Genomic DNA, 21,910 nt, shown 5'->3' with positions numbered 1-21,910 from the left:
ACATCTCAGGAATCCCTGAGCAGCCATTGCCTGCTGCAGGACTAAGCATTGCCTCACAGAAATTATCCTTTCATTATGATTTTTTTTTCCAAGAGTCTGTTGCTGCAGTAATTGAGCTGTAAAGCCACTCACCATAGGAGTCGTAGGTGTCTTCACTCAGTCCGTGGCCATAGTCGTAGTAATCTGCTCCACTGCAGGGCAAGAGGGACATGGAGAGAGCAGGGAAGAAAACATAGAAGAAATAATTACACATTCTACCTCTGAAAAGAGAGCTTGAAGGATATAGCACATGCCCTAAGACAACTAAGTACCCACGTGGCAGTGACAACTGAGGTGCTGCTTGTTTATTGATTAGAAACTATATTTAATTTCATTCAGAATTTTTTTTCATCACTTGGTTACTCATCCACATTGTAAATTTGGATGTGGGAATTTTCCATTTAAAATTATAGTGGGGAAAGTTAAGGATCTTACAAATAATAATGAAAAAAATGAAGATGTAGGTACTGAACCAGTCATTCATCTATACATTCTTTGTCATCACTTACTAGCATTTTGCTTTTATATCTTCAAAGATATATATCTGATAAGAATGCAATAAAGGGCAAATATTTGGTGATTGGAAGGTTATAAAACTGCTGTGTGTGTACAAGTTCCAGTCTCTTCAAAACAAGACAGCAGAACACAAATATAAAGGCTATCATTTTAACAGGAAGAAATGACAATAGAAACTATGTTCAAAGATGAAATCGGTAGCTGTTAGGACTCAAAAGTGTGGATGAATACCATAATCATGGCCTAAAACAGTCCTCCCTTTCATAATGGTTTTTATACTTGTATTAAGACCCCTGAATGGAAACTGAAGAACAGCCCTTATTGCATATCACTCCATTATGTTCTTGTATTTCATCCAAGTCTACCCACGTGTAGTTTTTAACACAGTTTGTAGGATGTGAAAAACAAGTGCCTAAATAGTTCTTTTCCTTTTCTTTCTAACCACAGCCAGACTCAGGGCTGACAATATTTGGAAAATACTCTATGAGATGATGCTACCAGATCAGTAGACTCTTAAAACTTTTTATTTCTCTTAATGGATTTATTCTGCAAGGAAAGACCTTTTCATAGAATCACCTCCTGAGTGAGAAGGAAATCACTAATATATGATCACTAGCAAGTAATTACTAATATTGACAAAATGTTCCTAACATTAGATTGATTGCTAACAAAATAAACACCAGAGTGAAAATAAAATTTATAGCCTTAACACTAATTAGCAGGTAAAGCATTTATATAAAACAAACAACACATCACAATTACTTCTGAACTGACAAAAGACTGTTGTGCTTGAGTTTGATTGTGTTTATTTTTAGTTTCTTTTTTTTTCCTTAAACTAAACATTTTAAAATCCTCAAAATAACCAGGCCAGGAAAAAAAAATACAGTTTTGGTGTGTGCATATGAATATCTAAAAAGTCTGGATGAGTACTTTTTATTGCTGGTATAATTCTTTCTAAACAGAAACTTAACCAACTGCACTTTGAAGACGCACAAAGAATTATCCCTACAAACCCTTTTCTCTATGGTTTCTCAGGTGAGGAGGACCCCAGAATAAGGGTAAAGTTTGAATAAGAAGTAATTTTTCCCTGCAGCAGCCTGTAATAAAAGTCTTTATTCTGACAATGAACTGAAAACTGACATTCACTATCCTTCCACACTGAACTTATTTATTTTAAGATTGTGATATAGTTTAGAAGTCTAAAGCAGCTGAGCTCCATCCCTGTATCTGTCAATCTTGTCAGAATGACTGTGTGGAGTCTCATTTCATAGATCTAATACATCTATTAAACAAAAAAAAATGACTCACTTCACAGCACACAAACCGCAAAACAAATAAACATCAGAAAGGAAGGAACCTTTCACTTATACTGAAAGTATATATACAATTCATCTTTATTAACAGACAAACCCTTCAAAATTAATAATCTGTTTGAAAAGTACAAGGTACAATGGGAAGGAAACTTGTCCAGTGCAATTCAGTACTCCCTGCTCTACTTCATTCATGTTCTATGAATAATGCCAACATTCTCCAGTCAGCTCTGTGATAAACAAGCCCAAAACTTCACATAAGAAAGCCTCAAGACCCAAAGAAAAGAGTACATACAGATGGTTGTAAGGAGGTCTGGGTGGGGAAAGAAAAAAAAAAATTGTTAAAGAGTCTGAATAAATATTCTATGATGTTCACAACCAAGGCTGATGATAACGATTTTTTTTGAGTTTTTTTAGAATTACAGAAAATTCTAGTACTGTGTATGCACTCACAGCTTATAGAATTGTATTTTGTTTCAAAGGAACTGCCTGCAAAAAGCAAGCTTATTCAAAGCACCCTAAAGCAATATTAAACTTCTAAATTGTACGTTTTAACTCATTAACTGAGATAACTGAAATTGTTAAGGTCATTTCTGCTGCAAAGACTTCAGTAGCTACATTAAATAATTCTTCCTGTGGACAGAAGATATGATACACATTTTGCTTTAAAATCATCCTTTACATTTAGACTCTTTTATATATATTCTCTGACAGCAGATTCTCTGACTGAAGAATATTAAGCTTTTTATTTCCCTTAATGGGCTTATTCTGCAAGGAAAGGCCTTTTCACAGAATCACAGAAAGGCTTGGGTTGGAAGGGACCACAAACATCACCTAATTCCATTGGCAGGGACACCTTCCACTACCAGGCAGGTCAGGTTGCTCCTCTTCCTTTCATTTTGTCTCATAGAAATGAAAAAAAAAAAAAAAAGTCCACAAACTCAGTAATTTTCTTCTTTATCCCATGTGACTCCCTCTCTTCACAAAAAAAAAAGGAGAAAACATGACATGGATTATTCCCTTTTGAACTCAACACAACTAGACATGGACTCTGCTTGGAGTTCTTTTGTTTCCATATGTGAATTGTCCTCATGAAACCACTTTATTTTTCCTCATTTCCTATGCAACTATTTTTTTAGATAAAAAATTGGATTACATGCTATATCCAGCTCAGTTGTCAAGCATCTTCCTAATCATCAAGTAAATGGTACAAGTGCAAACAACACTGAAGTATCAGCTGTGATTCAGATCTTTTGTACACACAGACCTTTTGCTTATATCCCCTCTTTTTAGCTTCTTTTGTATTCCTATTCCAGCACAATGGCTTTAGGCTGACAAGAGAGAAGACAGAGATAGCAAAGAAAAATTGCTTTGATTTTCTATGTCAGCATAAAAACCTGAAATCACTTAATGCTATGGAAGGATTAGAAAACAACAATAAATTTAAGTATGTTGTTTCTAATTGCTGAGGGCTGGGCAGTAATCCTACAATGTTCAGAGGAAGTGTGAAATGAGGCTTAAAGAGTGTAAGTAAGGCCAGGGGAAGAGCCTGTTTTCTGTGTTAAGAGAAAAAGCTTCAGATAGAAAGGAGCAAGCTCAGATCCTAGCACAGCAGCGCTGATGAAACAGAAGTGCTTCTCCATGGCTTTATTTAGTAAAGAGGACTGGGAAGCTTCCTGCCATTTCTCTAGAATCACTGTGAGAAGTATCTTAAAATACTTTAATTTAGAGGTATTCAACATAAGCCTTCAAAGGCCCTATGAAAAATGACCTCAATTTCTCAGGCTTTTCTACTAAGCTGATTTGTTTCTGAAAATATCTTGATGAGCCATAATACACCAAATGTTTACAAAAACCAAATAAGAACAACTGCTCTCGACACGATGGTGAAGTCTCAAGGAACTTTACCTTTTATACTTTATTAACTACTAGGTTATTCTGCCTAGGGACATTGGAATATTCTCCTAGGACAGATATCTGCAGTAGTTTCAACCCACCTCTCATGGGTCCCACAGTACAGGACAGACATTGAGACACCAGAGTGTGTCCAGAGAAGGACAGCAGAGCTGGGAAGGGTCTGAAAATTCAGTCCTGTGAGGGGCAGCTGAGGAAGATGGGTGAGTTTAGCCATTAGCCTGGAGAAAAGGAAGCTCAGGGGACACCTTATTGCTCCTGAAAAGAAATTGTTTCCTGGGGGAGAGTCAGTCTCTTCTCCCAGGCAACTAGAGACAGGATGAGAGGAAATGGCCTCAAGATGTACCAGGGAGACTCAGATTGGACATCAGTTAGAATTTCGTCATTGAAAGGGTGGTCAGGCATTGGAATGAACTGCTGAGGGAGGTGGTGGAGCCACCATCCCTGGAAGTGTTCAAGAAATGTCTGGATGTGGCACTGAGTGCTGTGGTTTAGTTGACATGATGGTGTTTGGTCAAAAATTGGACTCGTCTTGGGAGGTCTTTTCCAACCTTAATGATTCTGTGATTCCATATCAGATTCCATATCAGAAGAGGTCACCAGGCTATTTTTGGGACAAGCCTAAAACAGGCACATCAATCACACAGTCCAAGTGTACTTCCAAAAATGCAAAAAGGTAGTAAAAAAATATTGCACTTAATTCATGTGATTGCCACAGCTCTTTACATTTGATACAGGAATCTTTTAGAATGGGCATTGTGACACTTCTGTGTTTGAAACACAAGCAGTGTGGCAGGGAGCCTGCTTGCTGAGGGAAGATTAAAAGGTCTCTGACTAAAAGCTCCTAGTTTACTGGAAAATCCCAGACTTAAGCACTGACAAGCCCGGTTTGAGCACCAAGTGATCTCAAACTTTCTTTGGTATCTGATGAAAAACAGCCTTGGCCAACAGTTCAGCTTCCAGAAATGCTTATTAGGGAAAAACTGACCAAAATTTTGGCTTTTTCATATGAGTATCAAAAGTAATTTTGATCCCTTTAGGCAGAAACCAGGGCAGTTTCAGAAAGTGACAATAAAACCCTTGCAAACACCAAGGTTTCCTTTTGTTCCAAGGGAAGCTCCATCAAGCACCATCCTTTGTGCTTCCACCCAGAGTTGCACAGAACAACAAAACAGAAAAAGCAAATGAGGATCTCTCTAGCAACAGATCTTATATGATAGAGCCTGACTGCTATGATCACATCTGAAGAGAACTCTTCCATAAGGTAAAGCTTCTTTTCATCATTCCTGTCAGATCTTCATGCCCAGCTACTTCTGATAGCAAAAAAGCATCTGTCAACAGCAAACAGGAAGAGCATCCATGACAACAATCACTGCAGTGAAGCTTCTCACAACTCTGTAATGTCTTGCACATCGGGGAGCTGTTCTCAGTGCTTCTGTGGATCACTAGAGCACCTTATTCTGGAACCCAGCTTACAGCAGGACAGCAGAAATCCAGAGCATCAAGAGGAGACCCACATCTTTTCTTGCATCTTGTAGATAAATTTTAAGTTAATCTTCAGTTCTGCTGCTACTTAGCAGAGATTTCTTTAGTACATATTTTTATCTCTGCAGGTCAGTTTATATCAGTCAAACAGATAATGATCCCAGAAAACAACTCAGACCCCTACATGAATGCTTTATAAAATACAGAAAAATGACACAATCTTCCTTGAATTATAGCCTATTCTACTCTCAAATGGATCATACAAACAGCAGATCTGTTACCTGTAATCCTAAAAGGTGACCAGAGTGCTCTCTCAATGATCCCCTTAGCAATCACTATTTAGGAATTACTTTTTATAGCAGAAATGAGAACTTTCACCTCTGAATTGTGAAATGTCCTCAGAGGCATCTGCATTCTGGTGCTACCTACCAGGCACAGATTTATTAGGCATTTCTAGCAGAACTCTACACAGTTGCCTAGGGCAGTTTTACCATGTGAAATGTCCACTAATTGCTGTCTCAACTCAATTAGTCTTTCCATGCTGCATTCTCATGCCATCTTTCAAGAGAGGAAAGGAAAATGGCAATTAAAAGAGGTGACTGAAGCACATGGTACAAATCAGGTTTCTCAGGAACAGCAGCAGCAGGAGCTACAGTTTTACCTTGAAACTATGAATAGAACAAAGCAACAAAACATACCTGAACATGAGAAATGTTAAACAAATTAATGTCAAAAATTCACTACATTAAATAAGAACATATCAGCAGAAAAACTAAAAACTCAGGTTGCATAAATTCAGCATTTTGGTTTGGCTGTTGAATTAGACCCAAGCCCCAGACACCCTGCACCTCATCTGTCTGCTTTGCAAAGCAGGGTGTGAACTGCTACCATAGGAAGCTAAACTTGATGTTTTTAACTATCTTGATGTTTTTAACTATCCGGGGGTGTACCAATCATATTGCAGCTGCTAAATGCAGAAAAAGACATGACACAACATTAACATCAGAAAAAGATATTTTCTTCCCTCTCTTTCCAGAAAGACAAATTACTCTGGGCAGTGCAAGCAGCCCAGTGAAGAACTGAGAGATATCAGCCAAAAATTCCTTAGACTATTCACTGCAATACTGGAAAGATCTGGGGTATTATTCCAGGTAATTCTTGGTTATTCCCCAAGTTCTGCATATGTTGTCAGAGATCCAAAATGATGTCACTTGTCACAGACAGGAGTACAAGACAACACTGCCCTCAAAAAGGGCACAGGTGGTTTGTCACCATTCCATCAGCACAAATACTGCTCCAGAAGATACACATCTTACCTTCTTATGCTTTTAATTTACTGAAGAACAGCACAACTTTCAACACCTTTCTAAAAATTTGGGGCCTTACAAGTTGAAATCGAAGAACATTTGAGAGAAAAGGTATCATTCCATCATGGTTTTATATAATTCAAAAATAATGAAAGAGCCATCAAGGAATACATTTGGTAAAAGAAAGTTTAGGTTTAATTGTTTTCAGGCCTGCATAATCATAAGCTTTATCATGTTCATGATCTTTCCAGTACTTCCCCAATGTCCTTTGCACCAGCAGGGTCCGAACCTTGCCTCTCCAAGTATAGCAAGGCAGAACTCCTCCTCCCAAGGACAATTCAATCCATTTAAGTGCAAGGACTCATTTCCTGGCCTCACTACTTCTATCCATACTCATGTTTCAGGTGCCTTACATACAGCACTCATGATACAATTACACCGAGATAAATGTGGTTATGAAGTTTAGTAATACATTACTTTTCATCATCTATACCTGAACTATATCAAAATCATGCTTAAAAGCACAATTCATAGCCCTCAGTACTTCCAGTGAAATAAAATACAAGGACAAACAATTAAGACCATTATAAAGCTTTCCTGTAACCATCTCCAAATTTTAGTTGCCCAATTAAGTAGGTATTTCCTTACCAACAGAAAGAAGGAAGATTTTTCTTCCCTTGAAAAGCAAACTGAATACAACAGGGTACTCAGAGAGAAAAATGCAACTTTCAATTTCTGCTAGTAAGCAGCCAAAGTGTGTTGACTGTCAACAGTAAAACAGTGTCAAATTTTCATCTACAAAAACACGTCTGTGACAAAAATATGTTCTGAGCTGATGCAGCCTGAATTCTCATTCAGCTAATAGGCACTGGCTTCCAAGTGTGAGTTTCCAGGGCAGGGAAGCTCCTTCTCCACTCCACATCAGGGAAAAAAAAGAAAGTCTTCCCTATATATATATATATCTATATCTATGTATCTATATGTCATTCTCTAGCCTGCAAATGTAAATTTAAGATGTCCTTTCTCTAGTCTGGAGAGAATATGTAGTCTCCTTTCCTCATGTTTGTATCTCTTAATCAAACTGCTGGGAAGTTAATTAGAATGTGAGATGTTTGAGAAGTCCTTTCTAAATGAATAACTTTAATTTGTAAGATTGATTATCCGCGTTCTGTCTCCAAAGCTCATATATCCAGCACATTTCTACAGCATCCTGCTGATGCCTGGCAACTGGGTATTCTGCCTTTGTCTTTGTTACCTCCATCTTCCAAGCTTAAAGAACCTTATTTTTAAAACAAACTGCAGTTAATTTGAAGCCTTTCTTTAATTAAGATTTTTTTTTTTCTATGACTGGTTCCACTAGTTACACTAACGGGTAAAACGCAGCACTTCAGGTTACAAACTATTCCCTGTAAATGATTTTATTTTCCTATTTTTGATTTGGAAGATCCACTTTGACCTTTCCCTTCCTCATGTTTTCACTTCTGTAATCAGTCAAGGAAAAAAATTCAAAATCCTACCAACTACTAATCCTATTTAATTGCATTGCGGAATTCAACCAGCAAGTTTAAGATGCTGTAAAATCACCAAAGTAAAATTAAACCAATCATGCAAAATTAATACAGTTTTATTAAATAATGACTTTTATTGATTCCTCAATACTTGTAATTTGATGTTACTGGGTTTTTTACTGCTTTAAAATCTGCATATTAGTTTTTCTAGCAGTTTTCTAAATTTATTTCCAAATGCATTTTTATTTGTTTCCTAAATAAGGAGGCACAGACACATTTAAATTTAATGACAAAATCAGGAAAAAAACAAATGAATTTTATTTTTTATAATTAGTACAAATGAAGAGCAATCCTAGCATTTATTAAACAGTGAAGCCATCTACCAATATCACCATGAGGATTCAAAAAACCTTTTCCAGTTTTATGAGTGCAGCATGAGATATGCTTGTTTCCCCCATCACTACAGATGAATCATCTTAGTCATATTCCTTTTTACTGACATTTCAGACCTGATTTCTGTAAATCAATTTAAGAAAAATTAAAATACACTAGATTCATAATTAAAACTATCTATGCTACTAAGGCACTTCTGAATAGTTTACTGTGTCACATCTTAACATGTGAAGGAAAGGAAAACATCTATCTAAACCTGAAAAATTAGATCTGAAAAACTGCAGTAAATAATCTCTTTCAATAATGCAGGAGCAAAAATTAAGCAGGAAACTACATGCCAAGATTTTCATTCAAAAGCTACATTAGCTTATTTATGCTAATGCTTTAAGGCTTTATTTTACAGAATTATAACCAGCAGTACACTCTGGTACATACCAGGTGTTCATAAACAACAGCAACACAGAATGCCAACCCTTTGCACAATCCCCAGAAATCAAACTCCTGCAGCCTGATTTGATTTATAAGTCAAAGCATGAAATACAAACAGCTACAAGCATTAAAATGGAGAGAATTACATCTTGGAAAACTACAGTAACAGACACTCATTTGCATATAATGCATATTTATACATCCTGGAAATGCATGATTGCTGACAAACTCAACAATGTAAATTTAAAACACTGAGCATCACGAACAAACTGTCAGCAATTAACTTTCAAATACCAATAGCAACATCTCCATAAGCCAATTTCAAATCCATATGCTCAGCTCTTCATGAAAATCCTCCTATTAAACAGGAATTCCATCATCTTTTGTATGACTACTAAGCATAGTTTCAAAAAACGTCTGAAAATTTGAGCTCCTAGTGGGAAATCAGGAGGGTATTTCTAAGAGCTACATACCAGGAATCAGCTTCTCTTGTAACTAAAGTGCCTCTGGAATAATATAAAAAGCAGTGCTTAGAGATTTGAAGGATTTTAACAAACTAATTTAGTTGTATTCTTCAAGCATCAGTTGAACAATGGCCACTACTGGATTTCAAGGTGTTTTTCTAAGTCCTTTTCATCCAACCCAAACACAAAATTCTTCAAACCTCTCACACCACACGGTTTTTGTGCAAAGTCTTCCCTATTACAGAGAAACTTTCTGTCTTGAATCAGTCACTTTTGAAATAAACGGTAAATAAGGTAATGGATGATAAAGGAGGCTCGGGGGAATCTTTATCACTCCCTACAACTCCCTGAAGTGGAAAGGTCTTCTGCCATATAAGAAACACTGGATATTGGGAAGAATTCCTTCACTGAAAGGGTGGTCAAGCATCACTGAAACATGCTGCCCAAGAAACAGTGGAAATCTGAAAAGTGTGAGTGTGGTACCTGGGACATGGTTTGGTGGTGAACATGGTGGGGCTGGGTTGACAATTTTATTTGATCTTGGAGGTCTTTTCCAACCTGAACAATTATATAATTTGTAACACCTTATGACACACTTTATCATGCCTAGGGCTTACCATAAAGGCATTTAAGTAAATGATCCAACAAAGCTGTAGTACGTAATTCTTACTTCCCAACACATCAGCAATAACCACAGAATGATTTAGTGGCACTGAATAAACTTAGGTATACTAAAAAGAGTTTGCCAGTTCCCTCATCTCAGATTAGGTTAACTGTCTGGCTCCAGGCTCACAGGCAACTTGCAGGGATTTGAATTTATCACATTTTGGAATGATTGGAAGTGATAGTAATTATTGCTAGATATGCACAAAGAGCAGTTGAGAAACACTGTTTAAGTCAATGGCAAAATGGTTGCTGTCAAGAGAAATCTATAGCAGTATTAGGTAAATGGGGAAACCACAGAAAAATGCAGAAAACGGTAAACAAATCCAGCAATTTCTCCAAGTCCGAATTTTCCCATTTTTATGTGTGTGCATAGATTAAATTCTGCAATAAAGTTAAGGTGAGATCACCTCGAATGAAGATCTAAAATACTTTTAAAATTATGAAATATAATTAAACACAAAATGACATTGCTACATAAATAACTCATTCTTGTCCCTCACCAGACACTGGCACACAGGTACACAGAGTGTTCCTCTTATAGTTTAGGCTTCTGATCTCTGTTGTAGGCTGAAAATAAATCTAGAAAAACCTTTTCCTTTTTTCCTAGGAAAACTATCCCATTTTAAATGCTAGCAGACAACACTACAGAAGTTCTTTGAAACTTCTGAGTGCATGAAGCAGACAGATGGGGTTTGTACACATTCTTTTTTGCACTACAGTAACTGTATTAGCCATCATCTCTCAATAGTAAACCTAAAATTACACAGTAAACCCTCTAATGCTACTGGAGAGGTAAGAAACTCAGCCCCCCTTTCTCAGCAACCTTGCCACATAATCTGGATTTCAGCACCAAACCTCACTGCCTGGCATGCTAACTCTCTGCAGCATCTGTCACTGCTATGAATGGTTGATCATAAGTACCACTGTAGTCATCTCAATGCCATTAAGCAGATGGCAGCGCTAAATCCAAATGATGTAGTACATCTCCCTGGTGGACTTTGTTTCCATACACCACCATTATTCTACAATTCCTCAGTGATAAATCTTATGTATTCTAGAGAACATTAAACAGGGAGCTGACAGAGACAATTGATTTATTAGCATCCATTTCCCTTTGCCTCGCATTTCCTTATTGTCCTGGCAAACACTTGTGCAGATCGTGTACGGAGTCACCGAGGGACCAAAAGCACTTTGGCTCAATTTGAAGCCTATTTCAGAGATTTAAAATAACTAGGTTTTTTTCATGCTGAAAATGTCTAAACTACAGTTTTAAATGAAGATTCAACTAAATCCTCTTGATCTCTCCACAATACTATAAGCTGAAATTTCATAATAAAATTGGTCTAGCATTAACACCAGGCCATTAAAGCACCCCCAACTTTCTGCAATAAATCCAAGTATATAATTACAGTTCTAGACAGGCTTGGGAAGTCCTTTAAGAGTGAGATAAGTTGTGTAAGCATGCATACATGCTAGTGACAAGTCTACATGAGTCTGACATAGGCAAATATCAGCACCAGGAGTCACAAGTTTGGCTTTCACAACTCTAATTCATATTTTACCCTAAGATCCTGACAAGGCTTTTGGCACACAACTGCACATATGAAATTAATAAATATGTATAAAGGATAAATTTTATGAAGGAATTCCTGATTACATAGCATGCTCTTGACTGCACATCATGTAACCCTAAAGACTCACTGCATATTGGGGCATGAAGTGATAGGAGAAGAGGATATGGCTTTAAATTAAAAGAGGAGAGATCTAGATTAGATACTAGAATGAAATTCTTTACTGTGAGGGTGGGTGAGGCACTGGCAGAGACTGTCTGGAGAATTTGGGAATGCTCCACCCCTAGAAGTGTTCAAGACCAGGTTGGATGGAGCTTGGAGCACTCTGGTCTACTGGATGTTATTCCTGCCCATGGCAGAGGGTTGGAACTAAAAGATCTTTGAGGTCCTCTCCAACCCAAATTATTCTATCATTCCATGAAGAATTTGCTACTCTGATTTTCAGAAAGTGTAATTTTTTTAAAAAAAAAATTTAGATCGTTTCAGGTTTTTATAACAAGACTAAACAATCCAGTTTATTAAACATCTCAGTTTATAGTGATAAAATTATCTAACAATCCCTCTGCAAAAAACTATACATGTAATTTAATCTTATAAAAATCAATTAGATATCTAGTAAAGCACAGTACAGCTTCAAGGGATGTTTTAAGTCTTTTCCACCATAAAAAATAATTCTATTAAAGGACATCCTGAAGCACTATTTGGGGCTTTGTTCCATGAACAAGCAACAGTGGATAATAAAATGTTCTAAAGAAAAACAACATTTTTTTATAGGATTACAGGGCATTAAGATAGATAACTCAAAATCCTCATGTTTCTCTCTCTTGTTAGTGCTGTGGCAGGTTTTAACTCAAACTTCAGCTTGCCAGGCACAAGGAAGGATTCCCACAATGTCAAATAAAATACTGTTAAACTTCTAATCACTCATGATTTGGAGTCAGCAAGAAAGTAGTACATAGACTACTTTATTAACAGAACAAAGTCTCAACTACCTTAATGCACACAGAAATACACAGTTTCCTATTCTTCATATCTAAACATGTCACTCATCCTAATCCAGCTCAGATTTGGCCATTTATGGGAAATACACTTGAAATGTCCACATTAAAAGAGCAACAAAGGAGAGTCACATTGTGTGGTGCTGAAGACCGAATAGGGAGAATGCACTCCTGTGCACCTAGAGCAAAAGATTTGCTGTTGAGCAACCTCTTAGAGATCTCCAAAATTCCTAAAGATATTTCAGATTCTATTGCAAGTTTCTATCTTTAACAGAAGAATCACTAAATAAGCCAAATATTTAAAACAAAAATGAAAATTTTAGCTGTTACTGCCATATCAAATATCATCACTGTACACTTGTGAGCATTAAGCCCTGTTCCTGCACTCAAACTTAGTCATGTACTAAAAACCACTGCAAGTAATTTAATGAGAGAACTAATTTTCAGTTTACTACCTATTTCTCAGATTTCCTCATTAATACACAGTGTCACTAATATCACACTATTTCTAGAGGAATCAGTATCAGAAGACATACTAGAAATACAATTACTTCAAGATTACTATTTTCAACTTAGAAAAGGAAAGGGTAAGTTATTTCCCCATGCTGGTCACCAAATTATGCATTTTAAACACATCACTGCTCTCCATGTGCAAATGCAGTTTCTTTCCATTTTTTATGAGGGCGAAAAATCAAGAATAAAAAAGGCTAAACTGTGAAAACTATGCACTTTGCCTAATTTCCTTCATGGTAAGGGCATTGCAATGCTCTTAAATGTGATAAGTATATCATTTTGATTACAAAATGGTATTTTGCAATATGGGCTACAACTTGATATTCAGATTAAAGATAGGAATGCTGGTCTAGGTGGCTCAGATAGCTGTTTATAGTTATTATATTTTGCCTGCCAATACTATCCTAAAAATCTTTCTGCCAAGCCAGAAAATATGCCAGAAAATGAGTGTGGATATCCTGTGAGAAAAGTGCAAGTGAAAAATTTCTTGTTTTCTTTTTCCACAGAGCACTAAATAAAATTAGGGGATAAATGTCAAATAATCATTAAGAAGGTAACAAATTTGTTATAATCTAACAATATATATTTTGTGAAACTACAGGCAAAATACAAAGTAAAGTAACCATTTCATGAAATATCTCCTTCTAGACAGCCAAGCACGTGCAAGTGTATCTAAGAATATTATACATACTCTTATCTATTAATCGTTTACAGGAGCAATTTCATTCCTGGGGAGATTTGCTTTTTTCCTAATTTTAGTTCAAAGGAAGAAAATCTCAGTGAAAACCTTCTTAATGTGGGGAAAAAAAATCAAACCCAAGTAATGTTTAATTTTGAATCAGGCAAATGGCTTTGCAATGAAGTCCAAATGTTTGTGTGCAATAAACCCATTTACCTACAGCACAAGCAAGAAGGCAGAACAGAATTGCCAACATAAAAATTGAGGACTACTTTGGCAACTGTCTTTTTGGGAAAAAAAAAATCCATTAACAGCAACTGTTCTCAAAATGTAACACTCTACAGAGTCTCATATTTTGAAGTTTCTACACTGCAGATTTCTTAAGTCATATTTTTATCAAGCTTAGTGTCTGTAGGAGCCAAGTATCAGACACAAAGGTACTTTCACCATTTTAGTTTTCAACAATAATGACACTTGAACTTTCCACTATGCTTTTTCACATTGACTAAGCTGTTGAGCACAGAAAAATATTCATTTACACAACAAAACTGAAATTGGGTGTGACAACACTACAGCAGAGCAGATGCCAGGTGTAAACAGCTTTGTTCTCAACTTTGCTATGAACAATTCTGTACTATTTCAGATAAAGCTGCATTGTAAATCTTACATATTTAGCAGAAGGTAAAAAAACTCTGCATCAAATACATTTTTCAGTTTAATTCACTACAAGGGATTTATCAACAGGAATCTCAGTAACCCTGCCTCAGAGGCAAGTCATAACTTTGCATAGAATTTCAGGCCATTGTCAAAGACATTAAAACACATCTACTACTGAGCAAATTATGAATGCTTGGTCTGAGAGAAAAGGAATGAAAATAAATTACAGCTCAGAAAAGGTGGACAGAAGTTCTGTTTCCAGAAGTGGAGATGATCATCCAAGCTGCTATATTTGTAATGAGATTTTTGCCATAAAGTTCAAACTACATAAAAGAAGTAGTTTTACTTCACAGCATGTTCCCCATCGTTGGGTCATATTGTTATTCATGGAATTGCAAAATAATGACTCCTTTAAGAAAGCAAAATTAAAAAAAAAATCAAAAGTGCTTAAAAATACTGCTGACAATGAAGTGGGAGAAGGAAAACAAATGGCAAGAGATTCAAATTTGTCACAAGGAGTTCCAGAGGAGTAAAGCAAACTGACAGGTGCATCTTTTTACAGTCAAATACAGGTAAAATACTTGAATATAACTTTGTAAAAGTCATAAGAAAATTTAATCAGTTGTGTTTCAGAAAAGTTAATACCTTCTATAAAGTTATGTTTTTTCTCCTCTCCCCTCCCTTATTCATTCCTCCCTCGCACAACAAATCTGAACTAAATTTCCCTGAATTTTCTGAACTTTTGAAAACTTTGGTTTAGGATTTGGCATCACTAAAACTGGTACAAGTTCTCACTTCTGTTTCTTTTCAGCCTCCCACAAATTTAACTTCTGTACTTACGTAATATTAAAGACAAGTAACTTGTGGGTTATTTCTGAAATCCTCTCAAAGTTTTTGCTGTTTATGATGAAACTGAAAAACTCTAGGTAAAATTAACTGGCCAACCACAAAATTTTTCACATGCAGTTACAGTTGATTTGGAGGCTCACCTTTGTGCTTGAGTGCTATAGCTGTTATCATAGGAATCATAGCTTTGTTCATCATAAGCAGCTCCATAGCCATCATCATACTCCTGAAATGACACAAAAGATGCAATATTAACTTCAAGCACACTCCAGAAACACAGCAGTGACCCAGTTCTATATGTCAAAGACAACACTCTCCTGAAATGTATGTATAACATATGAACAACATGAAATGGAAAAATCTGAATACTGAGATTCCTCCTACCTATACATCTTAGATCATACTTTCTTTGAAGGTATTTTAAGCTATTGGCAATGTGCTTTGGGAAGATTTGTTTTTTAGTTAACACTGGTTTGTGCAGATGATAGTACAAGCATTTCATGTCTCCATGTTCTTGAGTTTGGGTGAGCTACTGATCTTCAAGAAAGCACCGGGAAGCATCTCAGGAGTCAAAACATCTGAACAAATATTTTACAACCGACTTAGGTAGCTGACTTATTTCTGGACAATAAATTCAATTCTATGTAATTTTGGATAGGAAAGGACTTCCCTAGAGATAAGACTAGCAAGAATGATAATTTTACTACTCTGAATGCCATCTGAAAACACTTCAGCTTGTGGGAGTTTAGCACTGAACAAGAAACTAAAAGTAAGGATTTCTTACTTCTCTCCACATTAGTCACACTATTTAAGTACACAATGTAACACTCTTCTCAACACAGTGCTGTATTTGAACACCAATTTGAAGAAATTACTAACCTCAGCCATACAGAAATTTAAGATAAAAACAAGTGACAGTGTGTTTTCACAAAGAATGAGCTATACAAATCTGAAGAACTGTCATCAATTTACTGTTTTGTCCAATTAATACACCTAAGTGAGTTAAACACAGGAAAAGCAGAAATGGCACATCTACTGTATTAATTCATAGGATATCCTAATATCTAAATCCTGTCTAAATATGCCAAAAACCTCAGTGGATATTTAGGAGTATGTTGCCAGATAAGAATGAACTAATGAGAAGACACTTTGAAGACTGGGGGATCATTCTTCATATACATATATACACACACATGTATACATATATATGTATACACATATTTTTTGTATATGTGTATATATATATACACATACATATACATATATATACCTACATACATATATATATATATATATATATTAATGGTGTTTTCTGAATAAGTGTTGTATCCAGCCCTGGCAATTAAAGGATAAAGCCTCATGAAAGAACCAACATTTTAACAAATGGAATGTTTAAGGATCTTTCAGCAGTGCCAGAGAACAAAACCAACAATCAGTCTCAATCAATTTAGGTAGGAACGACAAATGATGGATTGTCTAACTCTGGTACAACACATTTCCAATGATGGGAATCTGACAGCTTGCTACAGCAGAAGGCAGTGACATCCTCAAAACAACTGACAGGAAACCTAATTTCTTATGAGTTTTTAGCAAGTTTTCCAGTCATTTAAAATTGCTTCTATAGAAAACAAGCAACCTGCCTATCAATAGGGCTTCAGCACTGCTAGATCAGTGCACATGATTGTTTCCCAGCAGTGATTAGGAGAAGGGTGTCTATGAACATTTGCCAGCACAGTTGAGTGAGTTTATTTAGTGGTTTGGAAGAAGAAACTAGGATTCTTTCAACTGTCAGTTGCATGGGGATCCATGAATAAATAGTCACTCAAAAAAGGAAATGCATTTTGTCTTTCAGTAATTCACTGCCCTGAAACTAAAAATTAAAACAGACTCTTAGGATTTTCTTGCCCATCAGATAAGGCTTTTCTTGATAAGCCACAGACTAAACCCCAACCCCACTGGCTGCTGGCAGTTATTCCAAACAGGCATTTTATTGTTTATTGATGCAATACACAGACATCTGTTAACAATACAGACCCTGACCAACAGCAGAAGCTGCCTGAGCCAATTTCTTTGCTCTGTTCCAGAACATTTACATGACATTTGGTCTCCTCTCATAGACTCTCCCAAATGTTAACTAGCCATCCTTAAAACTTACGAATCCCTTCCACATCCCTTCCAAAGTTCAAACTGGGCACATCCAGCAATGTCAACAAATAAAAGTGGAGGACTGAAATTAACCTTTTAATGTTTTAGGAAAGCTTTGACCCTAAGGAATCATTAGAGACCTCTTGAGCAATCAGTCCTCTCATTCAGATTTATGTTAACTATTTGACTGAAAAAATGGACCATGAAAGAAAGATGGTAAGAGACTGCTTTGAAGTTATGGCGTTTCTATGACTTCTTGAAAACAGAGGAACAAAATAAATTCAAAAAGAGAAAATTCTTCATAAGACGTTCAGCAGAACAAAAGGAAAATTTGGGTGAGGTCCATTCTGTATCAGACTGAGCTACTTCTTTAATTAGCACTTGTCTTCCAGAGAATTTTTGCCCAGCATTCATCACTGTTCACCACTCCATGTGTTAAGAACCTGACAACTGCTGAAATTAAGCCCTGCATTATGATGTTGTTCATGGTGGTTCTTAGAAGCTTTGTATGAAAAGATATCTGGTTTGTGTTTTATATGCGGGACTCCTGTCAGAATTAAAATTGTCAAGCTGGGCTTTTGAGATTATAGTAATCTATTTAAATAGATCTATTATCTTTTATTGATGTATTTCATAGAATCACTATGGAATTGTGATTCTATTTCCATTCTAAACCATCACTAACTGAATGGTTTGGACTGGAAGGGACATTAATGATCATTTTGTCCCATCCCCTGTCATGGACGGGGACACCTTCCATGTGTCCAGACTAGACCAGGTTGCTGAGAGCCCCATCCAACCTGGCCTTGAACACTTACAGGGATGGGGCAGCCACAGCTTCTCTGGGCAGTCTGTGTCAGAGCCTCACCACCCTCACAGGAAACAATTTTTCCCCAATATTTACAGTTATAAACCTCAAAGTTTACACTAAAAACAAGATAAATATGTGCAAGATGATCCAAAAATAAAATGGGTTTGCTCTCAATAGCATTTTCTGTTAAGAAATAAGACATTGAAATTCCAAAATATGTGTTTGCTCTGCACAATTCCTTTGAAGTAGCAATTAGGCAGGAGCAGCTGAAATATGTTTCAGAGCTTTCCCTGAACTAGGTCTGACACTATTTGCTCTTAGTCATGCAGTATTTGACAACTTTCTCTTTCAGGAGGTTACAAACAAGGTCAACCGAGACAGAATTTTTTAAATTTTTAATTAAATTCTTGCTACTTGAGTATTTTCTTTCTGAATCAGACCTCTAGTGGCTCCAGTGAATGTTTTCTTTAACTTTATTTAGTATTTAGGTGAAATATCCCTGGCCATCTGGCATATTTCAGTGCTATAGAATACCATGCTAACGTAAATGAAAATAATTATAATTTTTTACACATATATAATAAAAATGGACAGAACTGAACTTACACACACAGAAAGCCTGAACTGAAGTACACCTTTGTACTAAGTACATTCTACTAAGCTCAAGCATTGCTATACAGATTTCTTTCTATGTAATAACAAAAGAATTATACTTTCATAAGAACCTTCTCATTACATTTTTCCTGCTGATTTTTGGGTATCTTTCAGGTACTTATAAAAGCATTCACTTTCATATTTAAAGCCATTATTCTTCACATGGATGCCAGTGTCTGTATTCCTTCAATCTATGAAATGTAACACAATGGACTTCCCTCTCTATTCACACTACATCTGTCTATGAATAGCTTTTCCTAAATGTACTCAGATATCAGAAAGTTTACTGGTGAACCCATATTCCATCTCCCACTTCAAAACCCAAAAGCCCACACCAGATCATGTCTTTATGCCATGAACAGAAGCCTTTCCATTGTTATTCATTATTCTGCTTTTCAGGATAACCCAGAAAACTTAACTCTTATCAGATTAGTCTGATCAAAAGGCGGCAAGTATGCTGAACAGAAATGAGGGGAAAAAAGAGCTGAAAATACTGAAGTCCTTTTAAACTGCAGGTATTTATCACCCAACATTTGAAGTATCCACCAGGAAGGTATCAAGAGCAACTGCCTCGACTTCAGACTTAAGAATCTTCCCCCAAAGTAACAAAAAAGCTGGAGTTACAACAAAGATCATCTGAAAAGAATATGGAGTTACTCTTTAAAATCTCCGAGCTTAATAATAAAGTCCTTTATTAAGCCAGCCTATAAGTGTTTCCACTTAAAGAGAGCTTCTGCCTGCAGTGGTCTCAGTGATGGGGCCCACAGGTGCAATAAATCCAAAGAGCAGCACTGGTAGCTGTAATTGCTCCGTGTAAAGAACAGACATTATTCATTAATAGAATCAAAGGCAATGTGTAAATATACACCATTTGAATATATTAAGTTACTATCATGGGTCAAAAAATGATAAAAGCAATCTTTGCCACAACCCCTGCACTCCACAAAACATTATAAATCATGCTAAGCCTTGCTCATCAGTGCTGTTTAATTAAAATAGTACTCTGAACAAACCCTTGCAAGTGGAGAATAGGAAACGCTGGTTTTAAATTGGAATCTGTTGGCAGTGACAATGACAGACTACTGTTTGGAACCTCTTTAAGGAAAATGAACAATGTTTCAAAGAACAAAACCGAGAAACAGAAAGAAAGAAGAGAGTAAAAGTGGTTTTTAACAAAGGCCATTTGGAGAGCTGGGAAAAAAGATCATGAAATCAATAAGAAATCAATTTTCCAGCTGTTCCCATCTAAGGAAATCCATCCAAGGGAAAAAAATAAGGACACTACCACTACAGCTAAAATGTTTTCTTTTTACACTGTTTCTTTTTCCTCATCATTCTCTGAAATTAATACTTACACTACTATACTATCCCAGAGCACTGGAGGAGCACATTCACAAATTTATTTTCGATAAAAACTATCAAATTAAAAGAAAAAAAAAAAGTTTATGCAGAGATTAACTTGAAGGAGACAGCACAAAACAACATCAGTGCAATGAACTCCTTTTGGCAAATTAGAACTGTAAAGGGAAGGAACAGGCATTTTGTAGCATGGGAATAACATCCCCCCCCCCTCATTTAATCAACAGGGAATATGAGGCAATCAGAACAAATATGGGTTGCTACAACCATCTTAAGTCTGAGCACCAACATCAAGGACATTAGCAGCAAACATGCACAGACTGTAAGCTCTTGTTTTGGAGATTTTCATCTGTTTTCATCCAGAAGGAGCATATCCAACCAGAACAAATAAGGTTTTCATAGAATGAGAGATGCAGGAGTGGATTGTTTTCCATGCACCTCAAAAAAACCCTGAGGAGTTGCTAATGAATATAGACAGCAACATTTAAACCAAATTACTATCAGACCAAAACAAGTCTGGTTCTCTATACACAACAGCAGGGAGCAGTGCCAGAATCAGGAGGATTCATTCAATAATACCAAGTTTCAGATAAGCAGCTTAAACTAAAATACTCAGAAAGGAATTTTATGGGAACTTTATAGGTGAACATTGAGTTAGGCAAGGGGAAAAGGTGTTCAGCCTTTTCTCCAAGGCATCCCACATTTCCCATAGCCAATGTCACCCCAGCTCCTGGGAAAATGGAAACATTTTGTATTGTCTCTCCATCTCATTCTGAAAACCCCAAAGAAGATACAAGATTTGAAATTAAACAAAGCAGTTACTTGAAGGGCTTAAAATATAAAACCTTCCCCTCGCTCCCCGCTTTATTTCTTTTTGCTTGTCCTATTTACTATGATAAAGAACATTGTATTGGAAAGAAAAAGCCAAGAAATAATGTTTTCATGTTATGAACTTGCTTTTCAAAAGTCTTACACAAATTCCCCCTGAATTTAAGAACAGCGTTAGCACTTCTAAAAAGCCAGAACTCAGCAAACAAACTGCTTAGAAAATGGCACAATACCTAAATGGAAACCACAACATTATCCACAAAGGGGAAGAGGGACAGCATGGACAAAAGATAATTTCTCTGCTTCTTAGAGACTGAATCTAATTCAAGCTCTTTCCAGGAACCCAAACAAAAAGCTTCACATTCAAACAACTAAGCAGATAAACAGATTTAAAATGCTGCACATCATCAGGAAGTTATCAACATTCACAAGACCAAGGTAAATTAAAACATGGTGTAAATCTTGCAAAGTGACACTGAAATCACACTTGAACTCCATTATAGAATTTAAATTCTTTTTAAAGTCTTATGCCATCTGGACTAGCCCTTACTTTCACTAATATTTTACTACCTCAACTTCAAGAATCCTTTATTTGTAAATAAAAAAATGGGGTTTTTTTATATGTCATACAGAGATTTTTTTCTTTTTTCCTACAGATCTTACCTTCTTCAACCCCAAACAGCAAGTGAATGTTAATGAGAAAACCTTACTTTAAAAACAGTTCACCACTCAAAATCAGCAGTGTATTAATAGCTCCAAGAAATTGCTTCCACATTAATCCTAATTTTCAGTTTTTCAAAATCTAAATTAATTATGAT

General features: G+C 36.2%; 1 protein-coding gene across 2 annotated transcripts in view; it reads right to left on the bottom strand.

The window, feature by feature from the left end:
- KHDRBS3 (KH RNA binding domain containing, signal transduction associated 3) overlaps window positions 1–21,910 on the bottom strand; it is a 90,177-nt gene that overhangs the window by 6,892 nt on the left and 61,375 nt on the right. For both annotated transcript variants that reach the window (XR_010439252.1, XM_064706719.1), the window contains exons 7-8: window positions 15,439–15,521; window positions 133–191 (exon numbers count right to left, since the gene is read on the bottom strand). Coding sequence is in view for 1 of the 2 variants with exons in the window: in XM_064706719.1 (XP_064562789.1) it covers window positions 133–191; window positions 15,439–15,521 (142 nt within the window). In the remaining variant the exon portion in view is untranslated. The remainder of the gene's footprint in view (window positions 1–132; window positions 192–15,438; window positions 15,522–21,910) is intronic.

This window comes from Zonotrichia leucophrys, chromosome 2 (genome assembly GCF_028769735.1).
Source record: "Zonotrichia leucophrys gambelii isolate GWCS_2022_RI chromosome 2, RI_Zleu_2.0, whole genome shotgun sequence".
In the NCBI taxonomy this organism is placed as follows: domain Eukaryota; kingdom Metazoa; phylum Chordata; class Aves; order Passeriformes; family Passerellidae; genus Zonotrichia; species Zonotrichia leucophrys.
The sequence above is the reverse complement of the archived record's forward strand: the minus strand, read 5'-3'. Positions and strand labels throughout refer to the sequence as shown.